Below are 16,015 nucleotides of genomic sequence, written 5' to 3'. Positions count from 1 at the left end.
CCCGACCATTTTTAAAAAATATAAACTTTTCATAAAAAACAAAAACTTATTCAAGTGATTTTTTTTTCCAAGATAGGTATTTTGAAACAAACAGGCAGACTGTTCCGTACTTCTTTCTTAACACAATATAACCTTTCTAATCCACAACTAATAGGTATGAAAATTGCGTGGGCGGCGAAGTATTCCCCATTAGTCAGGACCCAAACCTCGGATAGCCGGTTATTGGGGAAAGCTTTTGGTTGAAGAAGCAACAGGAGCAACCAGTTGAAGTTGAACGGGCTTCGGCTATAAAACAAGTCGACTACTTCGTGGCCGTTGCATTCGTTCGGCGCGCTTCGAAGGAATCACAACTTACCACCAAACAATCAACTTGTTAACGGCTAACCGCTAAAATAGTTTCAAAAAACACAGTTTTCAACACCTTTTCGTGCGATCTTAAGTTTTTCGTTTTACCAATTGTCAATCATTAAGTCAATTTGCTAGTGCAAAAAGCGTGGCATACATTTGTGCGCTCTCATTTGGCATAAATTCCAAACTTAATTGAAAAACTTTTTAAGGTACTTTTTCCCTTGAATTCCGAACATTGCGGAATATAAAAATAAAGTTAAATCAGTGCTTGCATTCTGAAGAAAATCTTTGCTCAGACTCTGTCAGTTCCATTGAATTATTTCATTGTATCGCGATTTAAATTTTTAATAAAAGAAAAGGTTAAGTGAAACCGCGTTAAATTACACACACAGGTAAGTTTATACAAATTATATTTGGATCAGAATCAAAAATTATTTTAGACAATAAGACCTTTTAAATTTTCCATTTCCTGCTGTAAGTTTTTCAAAAGTTTTATGATCTAATTTTGCCAGAGAAAATACGTTATATACGGTATACGGTATTTCTGTTACCATGTTACACACATGGTGATGAAAGGAAAAAAATGTTTCATTGAGTCCAATGGTTGATGTACTTTTTTTCCAAATAAAAATCGTTTCCAATATCAAGACACTTTTTCTTTTTCTACAATCGATGTACTCCCAATGTCAACACAAGACCCTTGTCACCCATATCAAAACGACATCAGCTACTTTGTCAAACAAAACTCATAAAGTATCAATAATTGTCAGTCAAATATTTTTCGAGACTGGCCTTAAACCTTTTTAGAACTCCTCAACACAGTGTACAAAAAAAATGCCTAAGAGGGTTTGAGTAAACCAATTTTTACCCCTTTGCTATGGTGGTAATGGTAATGGTTTTCAGCCCCCATTTCTTACTTTATTTTAATGCTTTCTCTTGAAGCAAACAAAATTAAACATTAGGTTTATATTTCACTAAAAGCAAAAGAAACGGCAGAAAAAATGAGGATTCGTTTGCGAAGTAGGCAAAACATTATCATTACCTGACAGAAAAAGAAAAAGAAACAAATCCACACACACAAAAACTCAAATAAAGATTGCTGTCACTTTATAGAGCCAAATTATAGAATTTGTGGGCGTGCCTACGCATGGCGTTAACTTTAATGACATATGGCCAACAAAAAGTGGTGACAGATGAAATTACAAGACAGGAGTCAAGTAATTTAAATAACATTTCGCATGACAGATTGAGCACGCCTCCTGTAGATAGTAATCTGCACAGGGATTTTCGAATGATGGAAAGAAGCTCCAATAACAAAGTCTTTTCTGAGCCGCTTGAATAATGGCATTACAAAAGTATTATCGTTGGCAATTGTTAATATTTAAAGATCATCAAAATGGTGTTCAAATTAAATTAAAGGGACGCATTGTATAATATTGACATAATAATTAAATGCACATTAACGAGAAATAACAATCCTGTTTGTTGGATATTAACAAACTGCATTGAATTTACCATTAATTGGAGGCGTAATGGCCCTCACAATCGATTACTTTCGAATTAAAATTTAAGTACAAGCAAATTTGTTTCCATTTTATATTTTATTTAATCCTTAAATTGTGTTATTTGTTAACCACCATTACCACATGTCCCTGTTTTCTTCTGTCTCATCAATATTTTGCATTGACGCAGTGCAGGACATTCGATATTCCACTAGCCAACCCACGAATTCTTCCGAAAGTTTCTCATTAATTATGAAAAAAGAAATTCAAGTGTATTTCCTTGTTCCAGTGGCCACAATGAAAGCTATCCCTTGGCCTGAGTAACTTTAACAATTTTCTATTTACTCGTTAGTTATTTAAGATCCTGCACTTTGGATCAGCCAAAAATAGCGAACCAGTTACGTCAAGAGCTCACATTCAAAGCCACATGCACACCTTGCGAAGTAAAGTTATTAGAACATTTGTCATCCGTTTCCGCCTATCACACACATCCGTTGCCAACATTTGTGGGCCCAGTCAATTTGCATAAATAATTCCAACAGGTGAGGCAGAACCACAATAAAGCATCGGAAATTGCATTAATTAAACTGGATGTGTATATATTTTAGAATTAATTTTGACACTTTTACCGGGCTTAGATAATTTAATTACCTGAATATTAGATTGTGTCAAATAAATATTTCGGAGCTAACAAAGTAAGTACCGAAGCATTAATATTTAAGTGGGTGGTGGGCCAAAAAGCGGTTTTGTTAAATTAAAGATTACAGACCTGACAAAACAATTTCACCAGCAAAATTACAATGTATTCTATTTTTGGCCTTTATCCTAGCAGAGAGTTTAAGTCAAAGCATATCGAATTTATTCAAATTTAATTGAAACCACATATGTGAGGTATAGGCTGCATTGATTTGAGTTGGCAAGTCAAAAATAAAATTGAGGCTTGGACTGTGGCTGAAAAATGATTTACAAATGCCAGACCAGACAGAAGTGTCGGGCCGAGTAGAAGCCGTCGGCAAATGTTTTTCCTTGGCTTCCGGCGAATGTCAATGCCACAATTTGGGGCACCCACAAACACGCAATCGCACAAACAAGCCGAAACAAATGAAAACAATCAAATGAAGACGTTGACACAATAACATGGATGCCAAGAAAAAAAAAAATAGTAAGAGGCATTTCCATTTGCCTTGGGGCATGGGTCAAATGGGGGTGGCACCTGTCAAATTATTTATCCTACCCCGCAAAAACCTAATTAGCTGCCCCATGCAATTTTCCAGCAAATTAAACTGACAGAAAAAGGCCCACGGACACAAAAGATAATGAAATTAATACAAAAGACAGCCGGCATAGTTACACCTTTTATATCCCACTAGATTATGTTATTTATTTAATAGAATGGTGTCCGAAAAACAAATCCAGACATTGTTTTTGGCCAAAAAACCGAAAATGATAAAATATGCACAGATGGCAGGTGGCCATCAACAGGTGCCAGGAGTTCAACTTTGCACTCTGCTTTTCCCAACAGGTGACAAGGAGGTGTCCTTTCTTGCAAAATGCTGCCACTCCTGGAAAGGTGCCATAAATTGTAAGCTCTTTATTACATTCTCAACTGGCTCCTGGCTGTCAGGATGTTCTGTTCTAAAAAAAAGGGGGCAACTTTGGAGTGAATTATTCAACTGGATAGTGTGCAAACATTTGTAATGGATCGCCTAGTCTGGCTGGCAATGTATCCTTTGGGTTTATAAATATAAAGAGTCATGGTGGCTCAAAACGATTTCCTTTTTAACGTTCCATTTTAAACAATTGTATCAATATATAAACAAGTGTCTCTGTTTTACTACAATAGTTGGAAACATCCTTTACGAAAATACAAAAGAAATTCAATAGGATTTAATCGATTTAATTTCATAGAAACCAAACTTATTAACATGCTTTAGACATTAAAATAAATAAATAAAGTAAATTAAAATCAAGAAATATCCCCACTGTCCCGGCTTAAGACTTTTGAAGTGCGTCATAAGTCCCAGCAAATAGCAAAAGACCATAAAATATTTATTTTAAACATGCCAAAAGAACATAATCCCCTTAAATCCTGCTCAAGGACTGCTTCCAATGCATTTTATGTACAGCAAAATCCCCGAATAAATAAATCTCAGCCCAAAACAACATCTCAACTATTTATTCACTGCACAATATGAGACAAATTGGCTTAGACCGCCCGCAGAACTGGCCACGCCCATCCCGTCCAAGCCTGAAATTAACCACTTTGCGACCAAGCCAAGTAATTTGATGCCCTTCCAGGCTCATCCTTCATTTCCGCCCAGATGCCATACAATTTCTTTGTTGGCCCCTCTTTGCTTTCTCTGTGCCATTTGAATGTGATAAGTAAATATGGTGGAGAATTGGCTAGAATTTGTGTCGCCTTTTTGGCTTCAAGATTGCTTCTTCGCAATTTATGGCCAATTGGGGTGTAATTTCTGTCTTGATTCCCGTCCGCGGTGTGCATGTCAAATATCAGTGAACTTCATACATAATCTAGTTGATGAAGTTCATTATTAAAGGACACATGGTCATGTCATGTTCAACCAGATCGCCCATAATTGTGATAATTGCTTAGTTGGAAAACTATTTTAATTGCTTGTACGTGGGTCCAGTAGCATTAAATCAGTTTGATGAGCTGCCAACCTTGATTGAAGTCTTTGGCCAGCAGGCGAAAAGGGGGCGGACTTCACACGCCCATTTAAAAACATCGCCACCCCAACGACACTAATGAGCTTTCGCCAACGCGGCGTATACACAATGTGCAGTCGGCGACAAAATCGAGGAGTGCACACAGGCAATATGTTTCTATTTGCTGTTTATGGGCCACAGACTAACCATGATTTATTGGATGCAGGCTCACTACACCCATAGCTTGGTTTGTATCTGATTCATGGTGACATTTTGCCAAATGCAAAGTACAGCATTTTATTTTAAATCAAATTTTGACAGCTTTCAAATGCTGATCGCATAAGCCTATTACACCGCATTTTAGCTGAATAAATAAATAATACCAAAGAGGTCAAAACGATATTTTGGAGTTGAGGATTATTCAAAGTTTATACTTACCATGGGTGATAATAATTTTATATTCAAATGGCAAACCATTTAAAATTTGAATAAGGCTTTTGTGACTTTAAGTAGCTATGAATTTGAGTAAATTATTAAATAAAATCAAACAACATTAAAAATATGTGCTACTTTGAATTAAATTAAATAAAATATTAAATTCTTTCAAAATTCAAAGCAAAATTAACCCTTTCCTTTTAAATGAAGGAAATACTACTTTAACAAGCTAACACGCTAATGAGCCGTTTTAAGCACATAATTATTTAATGCCTTTGTCAAGACAACAAAAGCCCAACACTTTAAGCTCTTCCTCGGACTGCGAAAAATCCATGAGTAATATACAGCATTTAAGTTTTCCAGCTTGGTTGGCCCTAATTATGCGACACGTTTGAAATGTGGCCCAAGGGCAGGTTAGCCGGTTTTTAAAGGCTTGCCAAAAAGGGGAAATGTAAGTGGCGAAAACACGAAGCAAAAAATCGACTCCCAGAACATTGCCGCCAAAAAAAAAAGTGTCAACAAGTTGCATTTGCTAAAGGTTCTCAGCCACTCAAATTTAATTTCATTAGCTAATTAATTGCCCAGCTCGCTACGTTTCGAATGACGAATTACCAAAGGGCAAAAGCATTTATAAACTGCGAACTCAAATAAGCGAGCAGGACCCTCATAAATTGTTTTAGACAATTAGGCTGCCGTCGAGCGCATTAGCTGAGCCAGCCAAACGGATTGGCAAATTAATCATCAGACTTGGTTTTTTATTCCTCTCGATTAGTCAAATGGAAATCAGCAAGTTGACATTTGAGGAAGCGCAAAAAATGAATCCAATTAGGCGGGCGAAAATGAGGGAAATCATATTTCCAGCAACCGAAAGCCATTGCTAATTATGCTTTTGTGACTTTAAATAGTTAAAAATATGGGTAAAATTATACATGAGGATTTTATTACTATAAGCTTTAGAATTAAAAAAACTTAGGAACTTTAATTGGCTGAATGCTTTTAAAAAACATCATCCTTATATGGTCAGTTTTGACTAAAAATGCAATCAGTCACATTTAAAGTAATATTGGTTTTCCCCTAAACCATTGCATTTGTGCCACAAAACCGATAAACAGAAATGGCCACTTCCATTACTGCAATCCGTGTTTGCTATTGGCTGAAAAGTACCATGGCTTATAATGAACTTTTCTATGTGGGTCATTTTCCAACTAACGAGTTGTCCAAAAAAAAAAAGTTTAAGCTGGCTCTTTTCCAAGAAGCTTACAAGTTCGCAAACTGCAGTACGAGTACAGAAATCAATTTTCCTAGAATTGTAAACAATTTATGACACATTCTTCCATGGAAACTTAATTTTGAGCACGCCCAGAGTTAAAAATGCAACTGATTTTAGTGCAACGAGTTCATGGAATTCGAATCCCGATCTGAATCAGTGGGTCCTCCATGCGGTTGCTTTACTGAACTGCAACACCTTCGGGGTTGTTGGTCCAACCAAGCGGACATACCCATAAATCAATCAGGCGCACCGGTATTTTCCAATATGAATCCCAGCATGTCCAGTTGCCGTACCCATATCATTGAAAGTAAAAAAAAAGAAATCCATATCCACATGCATTGCTTCGAGTGCTATTGAACTGAGGTTGCTGCATATTCACCGAACTTTCCCCATCTATCACGTGGCGGAAGAGTATTAAAAATATATTGAATAAATACCAATCAAATATTGAACATTGTTATGTTGTATTTTTTCAATAGATTGCATATAACTTAATCAAAGCAATAAATTCTTCAATTAAAACGAACACGTGTAAATTCTATTATTCCGTTTAATTGTCAAGCCAGCAATGTGCAAAATAAATAAAAAGACGGACACATGGGTTCGATTAGAATTTTTCTCTGTCTGACGGAGCTGACAAAAAGAACAAGTTGACAATTTAAAAAAGAACTGGTATGGTCTGCAATCGAAAAAGAGAAAACGAATGTCCATTTAATTGATTTATCGACAGACTACAAAAATGATTACTTCTTTGCGCTTTACTCAAATGGTTTTACACTAAATTTAAAAGAACGACACTTTATTTTTTAAAAATATAATCAAAAAAAAAGGCGGCCAAAAATATCTATAAAACTCGATAAGATCATATCAATGATTTATTCAATTAGATGATGAAATCACGTGCTGCGGCCCAAAAAAGTCAACAAAATTAAGTCCCCACTCGGTACTCGGATATAAACAGAACCCAGATAATAGAAAGCACCCTATCTAATCCAAAATGAGTTATCTGGCTTTGGCTGAAACTGCAGTGAATGGCCCGATAAAGTAGCGATTATAACGTGTTTAACGGGGGCGTAATTTATATTTGGATGGGAGCACTCCTCATATTAAAATGTACTGACATACATATTTGGCTTATATTGGAAGATAGCAAGTCTCTTATCGCACTAGTGACGTATGTTCTTATCCAGCGAGTGCAAACTTGGCCCGCGCCAACCCAATTAACTTTCAATTATATCAAAATATTGGCTCTAAGCGTATTAGCAAAGTTCCCATGATTTTCTCCCCATCAGTTCAGGAGGAAAATGTTCAATTATTTTCTCATTAATTTTCAAACTTTTGCATATTTTCATTTGCGGCTGCCTTTACTTGCGATTTGCGATTGAGTGAAACCGCAATATCTTTTATTTCTAGAGGCTTTTGGCCTTTGGCTAAATCTACAATGACGGACAGCAAATATTTGCTTAAAATTTCTGTTTGATTGAGTAGCTCATTAAGTTCCGAATGAAAGTGTATTGAAGTATTAAAGGGGTAAGCCCAAAAACAGTTGAGTGAAATTGCTCAAAAATGGGGTGGAGGTGGTAAGAGCTTTCAAAATATTTAATATATATTCCAACGCCTAACAAATTTTTTAAATTTTTGTAAACTAGAAACAACAATTTTTATTAGGTTACAACATTTAAAATCAGTTTATTTAAAGAATTATTCAAATTCAAGGATGAAAAATACATTTTCCTTATTTTCAATAGGAAAGCCAAGTCAATCGTAGACATTTTCCTAAAATGTCCCATGTCAGTATCGATTGGACGGCTTCGATTATTTATTCAATCAATTATTTTTCAATTATAATTTTCACCCAAAGTGCGCCTGTAATTCAATAAAAGTCTTAAACATGCAAACGCGATTTTCAGCTATTTAGTCACACGAAATGCTGTTTTTTTTCTTTTCTATAATTTGAATGGGTCTGACGTGTCCCCCCCCAAAAAAAAAACAACGAAATCATGGCTTCATGTAACACTTGGCACAGTTTTTATTTAAATTTATTTGAAGCAGAGCTGAAAATGGAAAGTGGGGCTAGAAGAAAAACATAAATCAGGTCGGGACAGACGAGACCAACTGCCTAACTGAGCCAGCTTCGTGTTCATTCAGACAAAATGCCCCACAAAATGAAAACGTTATATAAATCAAATAGCAGCCCGGCATAAAGGAAAATCATTTCGCTGGCACTTAACGAGACTCCAGAAGAGACCACCAAATTAAACGAAGAATTAAGCAACGCTCAGACCCGCTATCGAGTAATTATTCAGACGGGCTGGACTCGAAGCCATCATATCAATTCAAGTGATTATACTATGGACACGCGGCGTATGCGTAATATTTACGCCATTATTTATATCCAAGCTGGCTTTAAGATGCCCACCAGGAGCACTTCCTTGTTTATACATATGCATATACGTTTTATACTGTTGTGGGTAAGGATGCCCATATCCCTCTGTTTGCTGCATGATTGAAAGCAAACAATGAACAAGGACAAGATACATTTATTTACTCTTAATTCGAAGGGAGCCACTTTCCTCCATCTTCGCCATAAGCAATTTCAATAGCAATTGGGTTCTCCTTACTCTGCACTTGTTGATGGACTCCTGGCGGCGAAAGACTGTTCATTTCAATACAGCAAACATACTTTGGCATTACACAAAGCCGTCGGCTGTAGACTCCATTTACATTTGCATTTGCCAACACATTAGGCGTCTTATACTGCGGTATAACCAAGTCAAAACATTTACATTATTATTAAAGCGTAAAATAAAGAAACTTTTAAAACATTTTAAAACTTATTATATTCCATTTCTAAATATAGCACACCTAAACATTATTTTTGAATCTTTAAATAGGGGGCATAGCTTACATTTTTACTTAGAAAACTATACAAATAGGAAAAGCCTTCATTGACAACCTAATCCCCTAAACAACATATCAAACTGGATGGGTAAAAAAATGTCTTTCAAAGGGGTTTCTTTTTTGCTAAGTCCTCGACTTACAACCCACAACAAGTACTGATCCGTAACCGGAACCAGTTCGAGTTCAACACCGAAATTCCAGCCTCTGTGAATGTTTTACAGCTTAACAGCCACTTTAGAGAAGCTTAAAAGCCGTAGCGGAATGAATAAAATCCACTGCACACTTAGCCATAAACAAGTGTATGACATGACTATTCATGAATGGCTTTTCGTGTCACATAAAATGGCGTAAAGTGGCCATCAAAAAATTGACAGGACATCGAATGGAGGCTGGGGAGTTGGCCAACATCAATATGCCGCTAGGGAGCATGGCCATTAAAATTGAAAATTGAGAAAAACACATTTTGCACACACTGCACCATTTGCAGCTGTATTATAATATTTTACCGTACATTAAATGTCATTTGGAATTTATGTTTTTGTGGCAAATATAAATACTGTGTAACAGGTCCCCACAGAATGTGCAATTGGCATTGGGGAATTTACCATCGATTTCATTTACAAAGTATAAATATGGCAGATGCGATCGCATGATAGTTGCACTTTTTGTTTTGTAACCATAATAATTATTGGGTAACAGTTGATTTATTATCAATTATTTCACGGGTTTAATTGCTTTCTGGGTTGAGGCCGTTTCAGCCAAGAATATTGCATGCAACTAATTAAACACAGCCGCGTCTCAATCGAGACATTCACTTTGGCCACGGAAATGGTGGCAACAGCGGCCCCAACAGAAATTGGTCTATGGCATTCTGGCCCATTTAGCCGCAGCCTTCGTATTGCTTTGTAAATGTGTTAGCCAAAACCGCAAATGAGACAGTTGCGGATGACCGAGAAGGATACGGAATTGGCCACTGAACGACCAGCTCTTTAAGCCACATTTGTATATGCCACTTCATTTATATATACCATTCTACCGCAACCCACGCAGCTCAACTTAAAATCGATATGTCTTTTGCAAGCCTTCGACTGGCCTCATTGCCTATTTATCAATTCATTCTCGATTGGCACTGGAGAGTCCGTGCAATTGATTGAAGACCCCTTACTTTTCCCTCCCCGGCTTGCATTCTTTATGAACTCAAGTGCCCTTACTTCTTAGAGATAGTTATCGCGTTTCTGCGTAAATCAAAAGGGCCAACCTGTAATTACCTCAAAAGGTTAACGCAATCAGAGCCATTTATACGTTATTTAGTAAATAAGGACAAAGGCGATTATGGGATAACAAGTTCTTTGGCTTAATTAGAGGCTCATGTTAAGTACATATGTCGAATTCAAAGTAAAGTTCAATAAAGAGCAAAGTCCAGGTTCTAACTATCAATTGACATTTGCAAATTATTGGTAAGCAATTCCTAGAACGGATGTCTAATGGCTATTTAGACATCCGTTCTAAGAATTGCTTACCAATAATTAGCAATTATTCTGAGAAATTTGTAAGCTGATAGTGTTAAATATGTTAAATTGTATTCTGTGTTCCGTTCACGTCGCTTCCCATTTTTGTATTGAATTAATGAGGCATACATGATATTATATAGGCTTCAAAACAATGATTGGTTTAAACTAAAAATTAGTAAAGTATATTTATTCTTAATCAGTATCACTATCTGTTTTTCTGTATAATTATTAATAACTATCCTAAGACTTGCACCAATCGCACAAATATTTGAAATGATATGGGTAACTTAGTTTAATAGACCTTTCATGGTCTGTGGTGTCACCCCCACCGCTAGGTGTCGCTCGCGTCATTTGTAAGGTCAGTTGATTTGGCACTAAACTAGATCGTTCCATATTGTTTTTTTTTTATATTTTCATTTTTATAGAGTTTTATTACAATACATTTTTACTCCAAGATTTATCAACTTGACCAACTCAAAGTTTAATGGCCATAACTCGGGCCATAGTGTGCGGCGCAATGGGTGCGAAGATCGGTAGTCCTTGAGCGTCCTTGTAGTCGGCATAGGCGAGGGAGTAGATGCATTGCATCCCAAGGGCTGCCTTCTGTCGGGCGGAAAAGAAGCTCGTGCAATAGGCCACCATCGCTGGGAATCCCTTAGATCGGCCCACCTCCATCAAAGTGGCGGCGAGTCGGGAACCCAATCCTTTGCCCCTCATCGATTGAGCGACACTGGTAATCTCGGAACAGAGCATTCTCGAGATTCCATAGTGCTCAAACACATTGGCCTCCCGTTCCATTTTTGAGAGCATGACGCTACTGCGGCCCCAAAGGTGCTGCTCCATGGCCTCCGCCTCAAGGCGATGACGTGCTACATCCTCGGGGAAATGGGCTCCGGCAAGAACGATTCCCACTATTTGTCCAGCGTTGTTCTCATCGAGGGCCACCAAACAGGTGCCCTGAGCAATCATCGACAGGTGATTTTCATCGTTCTCCTTCTCATTTTGCTGTTGAACGGATTCTCCGCTGAATTGGCAAAGAGGCTCCCACAAGTAAAAATCGTCCTTCATGAATTCTTTAACTTTCGCATAGTCCTCTTTGGTCATAACGCGTATTGTGACACCATCCTTTCTGTCAGAACTCATCGTGAACTCTTGCCACTAGAATTGGAACTAAAGTTAAATTTACCTTTTCTGTGTATTTATACCCAAGATGAAAATTAATTCGGGTATAATTTATATTGAATTTTACTGATAAGCTGTTTCTTAATTACACTAGTGATCAAAACCAAAACCCCTATAAAACTGTACTCTTATTTAAATTTAATAATCAACTTAAATTTTAATTGAATTTAATAATAATAACAACTAGTACAAGCATTGGAAAATAAGTAATATGCATAAACATCTCATCTCTGCACTACATATTTCAGATATACAAGAGGCTAAAAATTACATACAAATTGAAATCTAGTCTACTGTTTGCAGAAGTGTACTGATAGTCTGTGATTTTCTTATCGTTTAACCTAATGTGAAATCTAATCGGCCTAAAGAGCGACGCGATAAGATATATTTCTTTCCGTATTGAACGTCACCTCTCGAAAAAGTATGTCAAAAATTTAATTTTTTATTGGAACCTATTATAACAACACCTAATTTTTTTAGCCGGACTTGAGGCTCTTCTTTGAAGTTTTTTTGCAGTATAAATTAATGGATTATATTTACCAAAAATCGTTTTAATCTCACATTTTAAAAGTTATGAGTGACTTCCGTAAAAGGGCCTTCGATGGTTAGTGCCGCGATTTGCTTATTAAAATTATTTCACAGAGTAGCTTGTATCTGATAGACGATGCACTTGATTATTTTTAATTGGAAATGTAAATCTAGTTAAATCCAATTTGCATACATAGTTTCTTTAAAACTCCTTGGGTCTTAATTAGGATATATGAAAATTAAACCTTATTGACATTCTGCCACTGAGTTTGTTAAAGTCGAAAGTAAAGATTTTTCACACCCAGCTCTTCAATATTCAGAATGCAACATCTGTGCCACTTTAAGCTGCCAGCTGAATGGCATCTTTCATAGCACGGTTCCTTTGGCCTTCTGCCGCCACCCATTAGTGCTGCCCCCATTTCTTTTTTTCGGCTGGTATAAAAGCCTTTAAACCCAACAAATCGTTGCATAACCGTCGGCCAAAGCCTTTGGGTCAAATTCCAGTGCAAAAATTGTTTGCCAAAGTGAGTGGCATATGGATTTCAGGCAGCTTTCTCGATAATTGGCTGTCGGTATCCGACATGCATAATTTTCTGAGAACTGATCCCTTCGAGCATGCAGTTCGCATTGTCCCAAGGGCTCGGAAATTTCAATTATTATTAGTTTGAGTGCGGTTGGGTTAATAGGAATTCAATAAGCCGTCCTTTTGTAACATAATAAGCATGGAAACGTCATTTAAGAAGCCATCGCTCGAAGGCGATTTAAATTCAAATGATATTAGCTTTGACCACGCTAATTAAAACAGCATTACATACATTGATCGATGGGACGATTGCTATATGTTGAACGCAAAACCTTAAATACACAGAGTGTCATATCTATTTATCCTCCGCTTGTTCACGTTTTCATCTCCTTGGCAATGCACTCAGGGTGCGACAAAAGCCGAATGTTTTTTTGGGTCAAACCCCCGCTTTCGCTTTTCCGCTTTTCCATTTTCCCGCAACAGTTTCCGCGTGCTCATTGTGTGCACTCACTCACAGCAATTGTCTGCGTACTGCTCATTTCGAAGTGGGTGGTTTTTAATGGGCATATTAGCACTTGCCGGGAACTCGTGAAGCTCAGGAAGCTGACAAGCGGATTGTTCTGCTCGGTGGGAAATCAAAAACTTGGCGAAAGTGGACCAAACAAAGCTAGGGCTGTCCCAAAAAAAGATATACTTCCTGGAAGACAAAAGCGAGTGAAGCAATCATTAGGGAAACCTAAAACACTCCGAGAACTTGCTTTCCGCACTTTGCAAAAATGATTTAAGATTTGAATTTTAAAAGTCACAGGCATCCCTAATTACATACCTCAAGGTTTGATGTTTAAAAAAAGCGTTAAACAGTATGCTACTAATAATTGATTATCGTCATAAAACAAATCCTAGCATAGTTTTAGACACATTTATTATAAATTTCTAATCATTCAAGATATTAAGAGAATTATACCATTTACACAATAAATCAACAAATGGAAAAAATCATTTTTCGTTATATTTAGAAAATATATCTTCAATGAAACGAAAGTCCCTTAAAATCTCGTATGGAATTTCTCTGTGTATCCTTTTTTGTACGCATTTCGTATTATCTTCTATACAATTTCGTGCTCCTTCCTGTTAGAAACTTGAAATGAAATCCAGAAACGAGTTTACATAAATATGACCAACTTTCATCACCGTTCATTGTGCCACACGGGAAGCTTGACAAGCGCGTGTATAATCTTTCAGCTAGCGCTGTTCATCCATCTATCTTCAGTACCCGTATTACCTGTGCCAGAATGTCAGGCCAAGACAATTGCCATTGTTCACGTGTTGCGCTTGGAAAAAGCGGTAGGAGGAGATGGGAAGGTCGACCTGGGACATTTTATTATTATGACGAGTGCAGAGCGTGTCAGCAAACATGCGACAACGTACACACTACGCTCAAGTGCTGCGCTTTTAGCCATTTTTCTCAGTTTTTAAGTTGGAATAAAAGAAAACTAAAAAATTGAATCAGCCATAAATTTTTTATGAACTCAAATCTCCTTAACCCACAAAAAATGTAATATGTTTCTGATTCAAAGGATCTAATTTTACAAACACTTTCATAATTTTACAGTTCTTATATGTTTGTTCAGACTAGGAGCGAAAGTGACAACTTGCTGTCTAGAGTTTTTTTTAGCTAAGAAATATTTATATATATGATTTACATATACCGCTGAATTTATATCGCACTGCAGTATAAGTGGCTAAGCAATAACAGTAGTAATAATAAAAACAAAGTCTAAAAAAGGTGTCTAAAAGTATGCAACAAAATATTTTAAGCAGTGAACACACTGAGTTCTTGAGGAAAGACGACTATCCTTTGCCTAATTTTACACACCTAATATTTAGTTGAACTCTAATATCCCCTCTAGTGAAATTTTTTTTAAGTTTGTGTATGGGAGTGCCTATTATATTGTTCCTAATTTGCATGTTTTTTTCCGAACATAGCCATTTTAGCCTCTAATTGTGGGCAACACTTTTTAGCAAATAACACGCGTTCACACAATCTCCCAAAGCGCCCACTCGCACGGCTTAGTTCATAACGGTAATTCATTCGCATCACCAACAGCTGCTGCTTTTCAGAGGCAAATAGAGGCGTGGCAGGTAGGAGGCGGTGTGGGGGCGGGTGGGGGCGTGGCAGATCGGACAGAGGCAAGTGGGTGGCAGGTCAGGTCAGGCAAACGTGTCAGCAGTTTTAACTAACTGCATGTGTAATTTTAGCTGCATCCGATGTCCTGTCATCAGTTCAAGTCAACCATGGCGTATGTGCAATTTGTTAGTGATAAGCCAGCTCACTGGAAGCCGAGTGCTTGCCACTTAATGACCTTGCCACGCCCCCCCCTGCCTCTGCCCCTGATTCATACCAGTGCCGAGATAACCCCAAGCCTTCAGGAAATTTAATCATAGTTGACACTAATTTATAGGCTTGACAGCACAAAATACTTGTTGCACACTTTCCGACAGGCGAAATTGAAGGGAAATTCTAATGAAAGGCTTCAGCAGTCCCTCCTTTCGGCACTTTTAAAGCATATTTTTAGCTTTAACCTTACACATTTATCCGAAAAACAGGGGGGGGGGGGGATGGAATAAAAAGACAGAGCCTGAAGTGGGTGTTTCGCATCTAACGACTTTAAGGCACGTTTAAATGAGCAAATATTGACCAGGCTATGTGATGGCCAACGAATGGGGATAGAAGGACCAAGGATATAGGACAGGAGCAGGTGCTCGGGCAACATTTTGACTAATTGACCTGCGGCCACCGGATGATGGCAGTGATAATCCCGCCCCGAGTGCGAGTAGTTCCATGCGGACGTACCGACCCCAAGGCAACCTATTAATAAAGCCAGAGAAATTCTCACGCTTAATTAAGCTATCGATTTGTGTCTGAAAAAAATCAAAGAAGAAATAAACGAATTGAAGTTCGCAGGCGATTTGAAAGCGAAAACTGGAAGACAAATTGTGGGGAGTGCGAACAAATGGGAATCAATCGATAGTGATTTGTTACTAAGCAGAAAATATTTTCTAATCACTACTAATCACTGTACCTTGCAAGACCAAAACAAGAACTTTAAAGAATATAAATACAAAAGATATGGTTGATAAGGCAATT

At 37.4% G+C, this 16,015-nt stretch overlaps 2 protein-coding genes across 3 annotated transcripts in view; one reads left to right on the top strand and one right to left on the bottom strand.

The window, feature by feature from the left end:
* The first annotated feature begins 313 nt into the window (after positions 1-313).
* sNPF (short neuropeptide F precursor) overlaps positions 314-16,015 on the top strand; it is a 32,596-nt gene continuing 16,894 nt past the window's right edge. The window contains exon 1 of one of the 2 annotated variants that reach the window (XM_017067563.4): positions 314-740. The gene's annotated coding sequence lies outside the window, so the exon portion shown is untranslated. The remainder of the gene's footprint in view (positions 741-16,015) is intronic. The other variant, XM_017067556.4, reaches the window with a different exon arrangement.
* Positions 10,794-11,793, bottom strand: LOC108004630 (arylalkylamine N-acetyltransferase-like 2). The gene has a single exon (XM_017067574.4). The coding sequence runs from the start codon at positions 11,775-11,777 to the stop codon at positions 11,109-11,111; it is 669 nt and encodes a 222-aa protein (XP_016923063.3). The 5' UTR covers positions 11,778-11,793; the 3' UTR covers positions 10,794-11,108.

Source organism: Drosophila suzukii, chromosome 2L (assembly GCF_043229965.1).
Source record: "Drosophila suzukii chromosome 2L, CBGP_Dsuzu_IsoJpt1.0, whole genome shotgun sequence".
NCBI lineage: Eukaryota > Metazoa > Arthropoda > Insecta > Diptera > Drosophilidae > Drosophila > Drosophila suzukii.
Note: the sequence above shows the minus strand (reverse complement) of the source record. Positions and strands in the feature narration are given on the sequence as shown.

Bases quoted from the DNA above. Each gene is read 5' to 3' on its own strand.
- LOC108004630 (XM_017067574.4), bottom strand. From the start codon at position 11,777: ATGAGTTCTGACAGAAAGGATGGTGTCACAATACGCGTTATGACCAAA.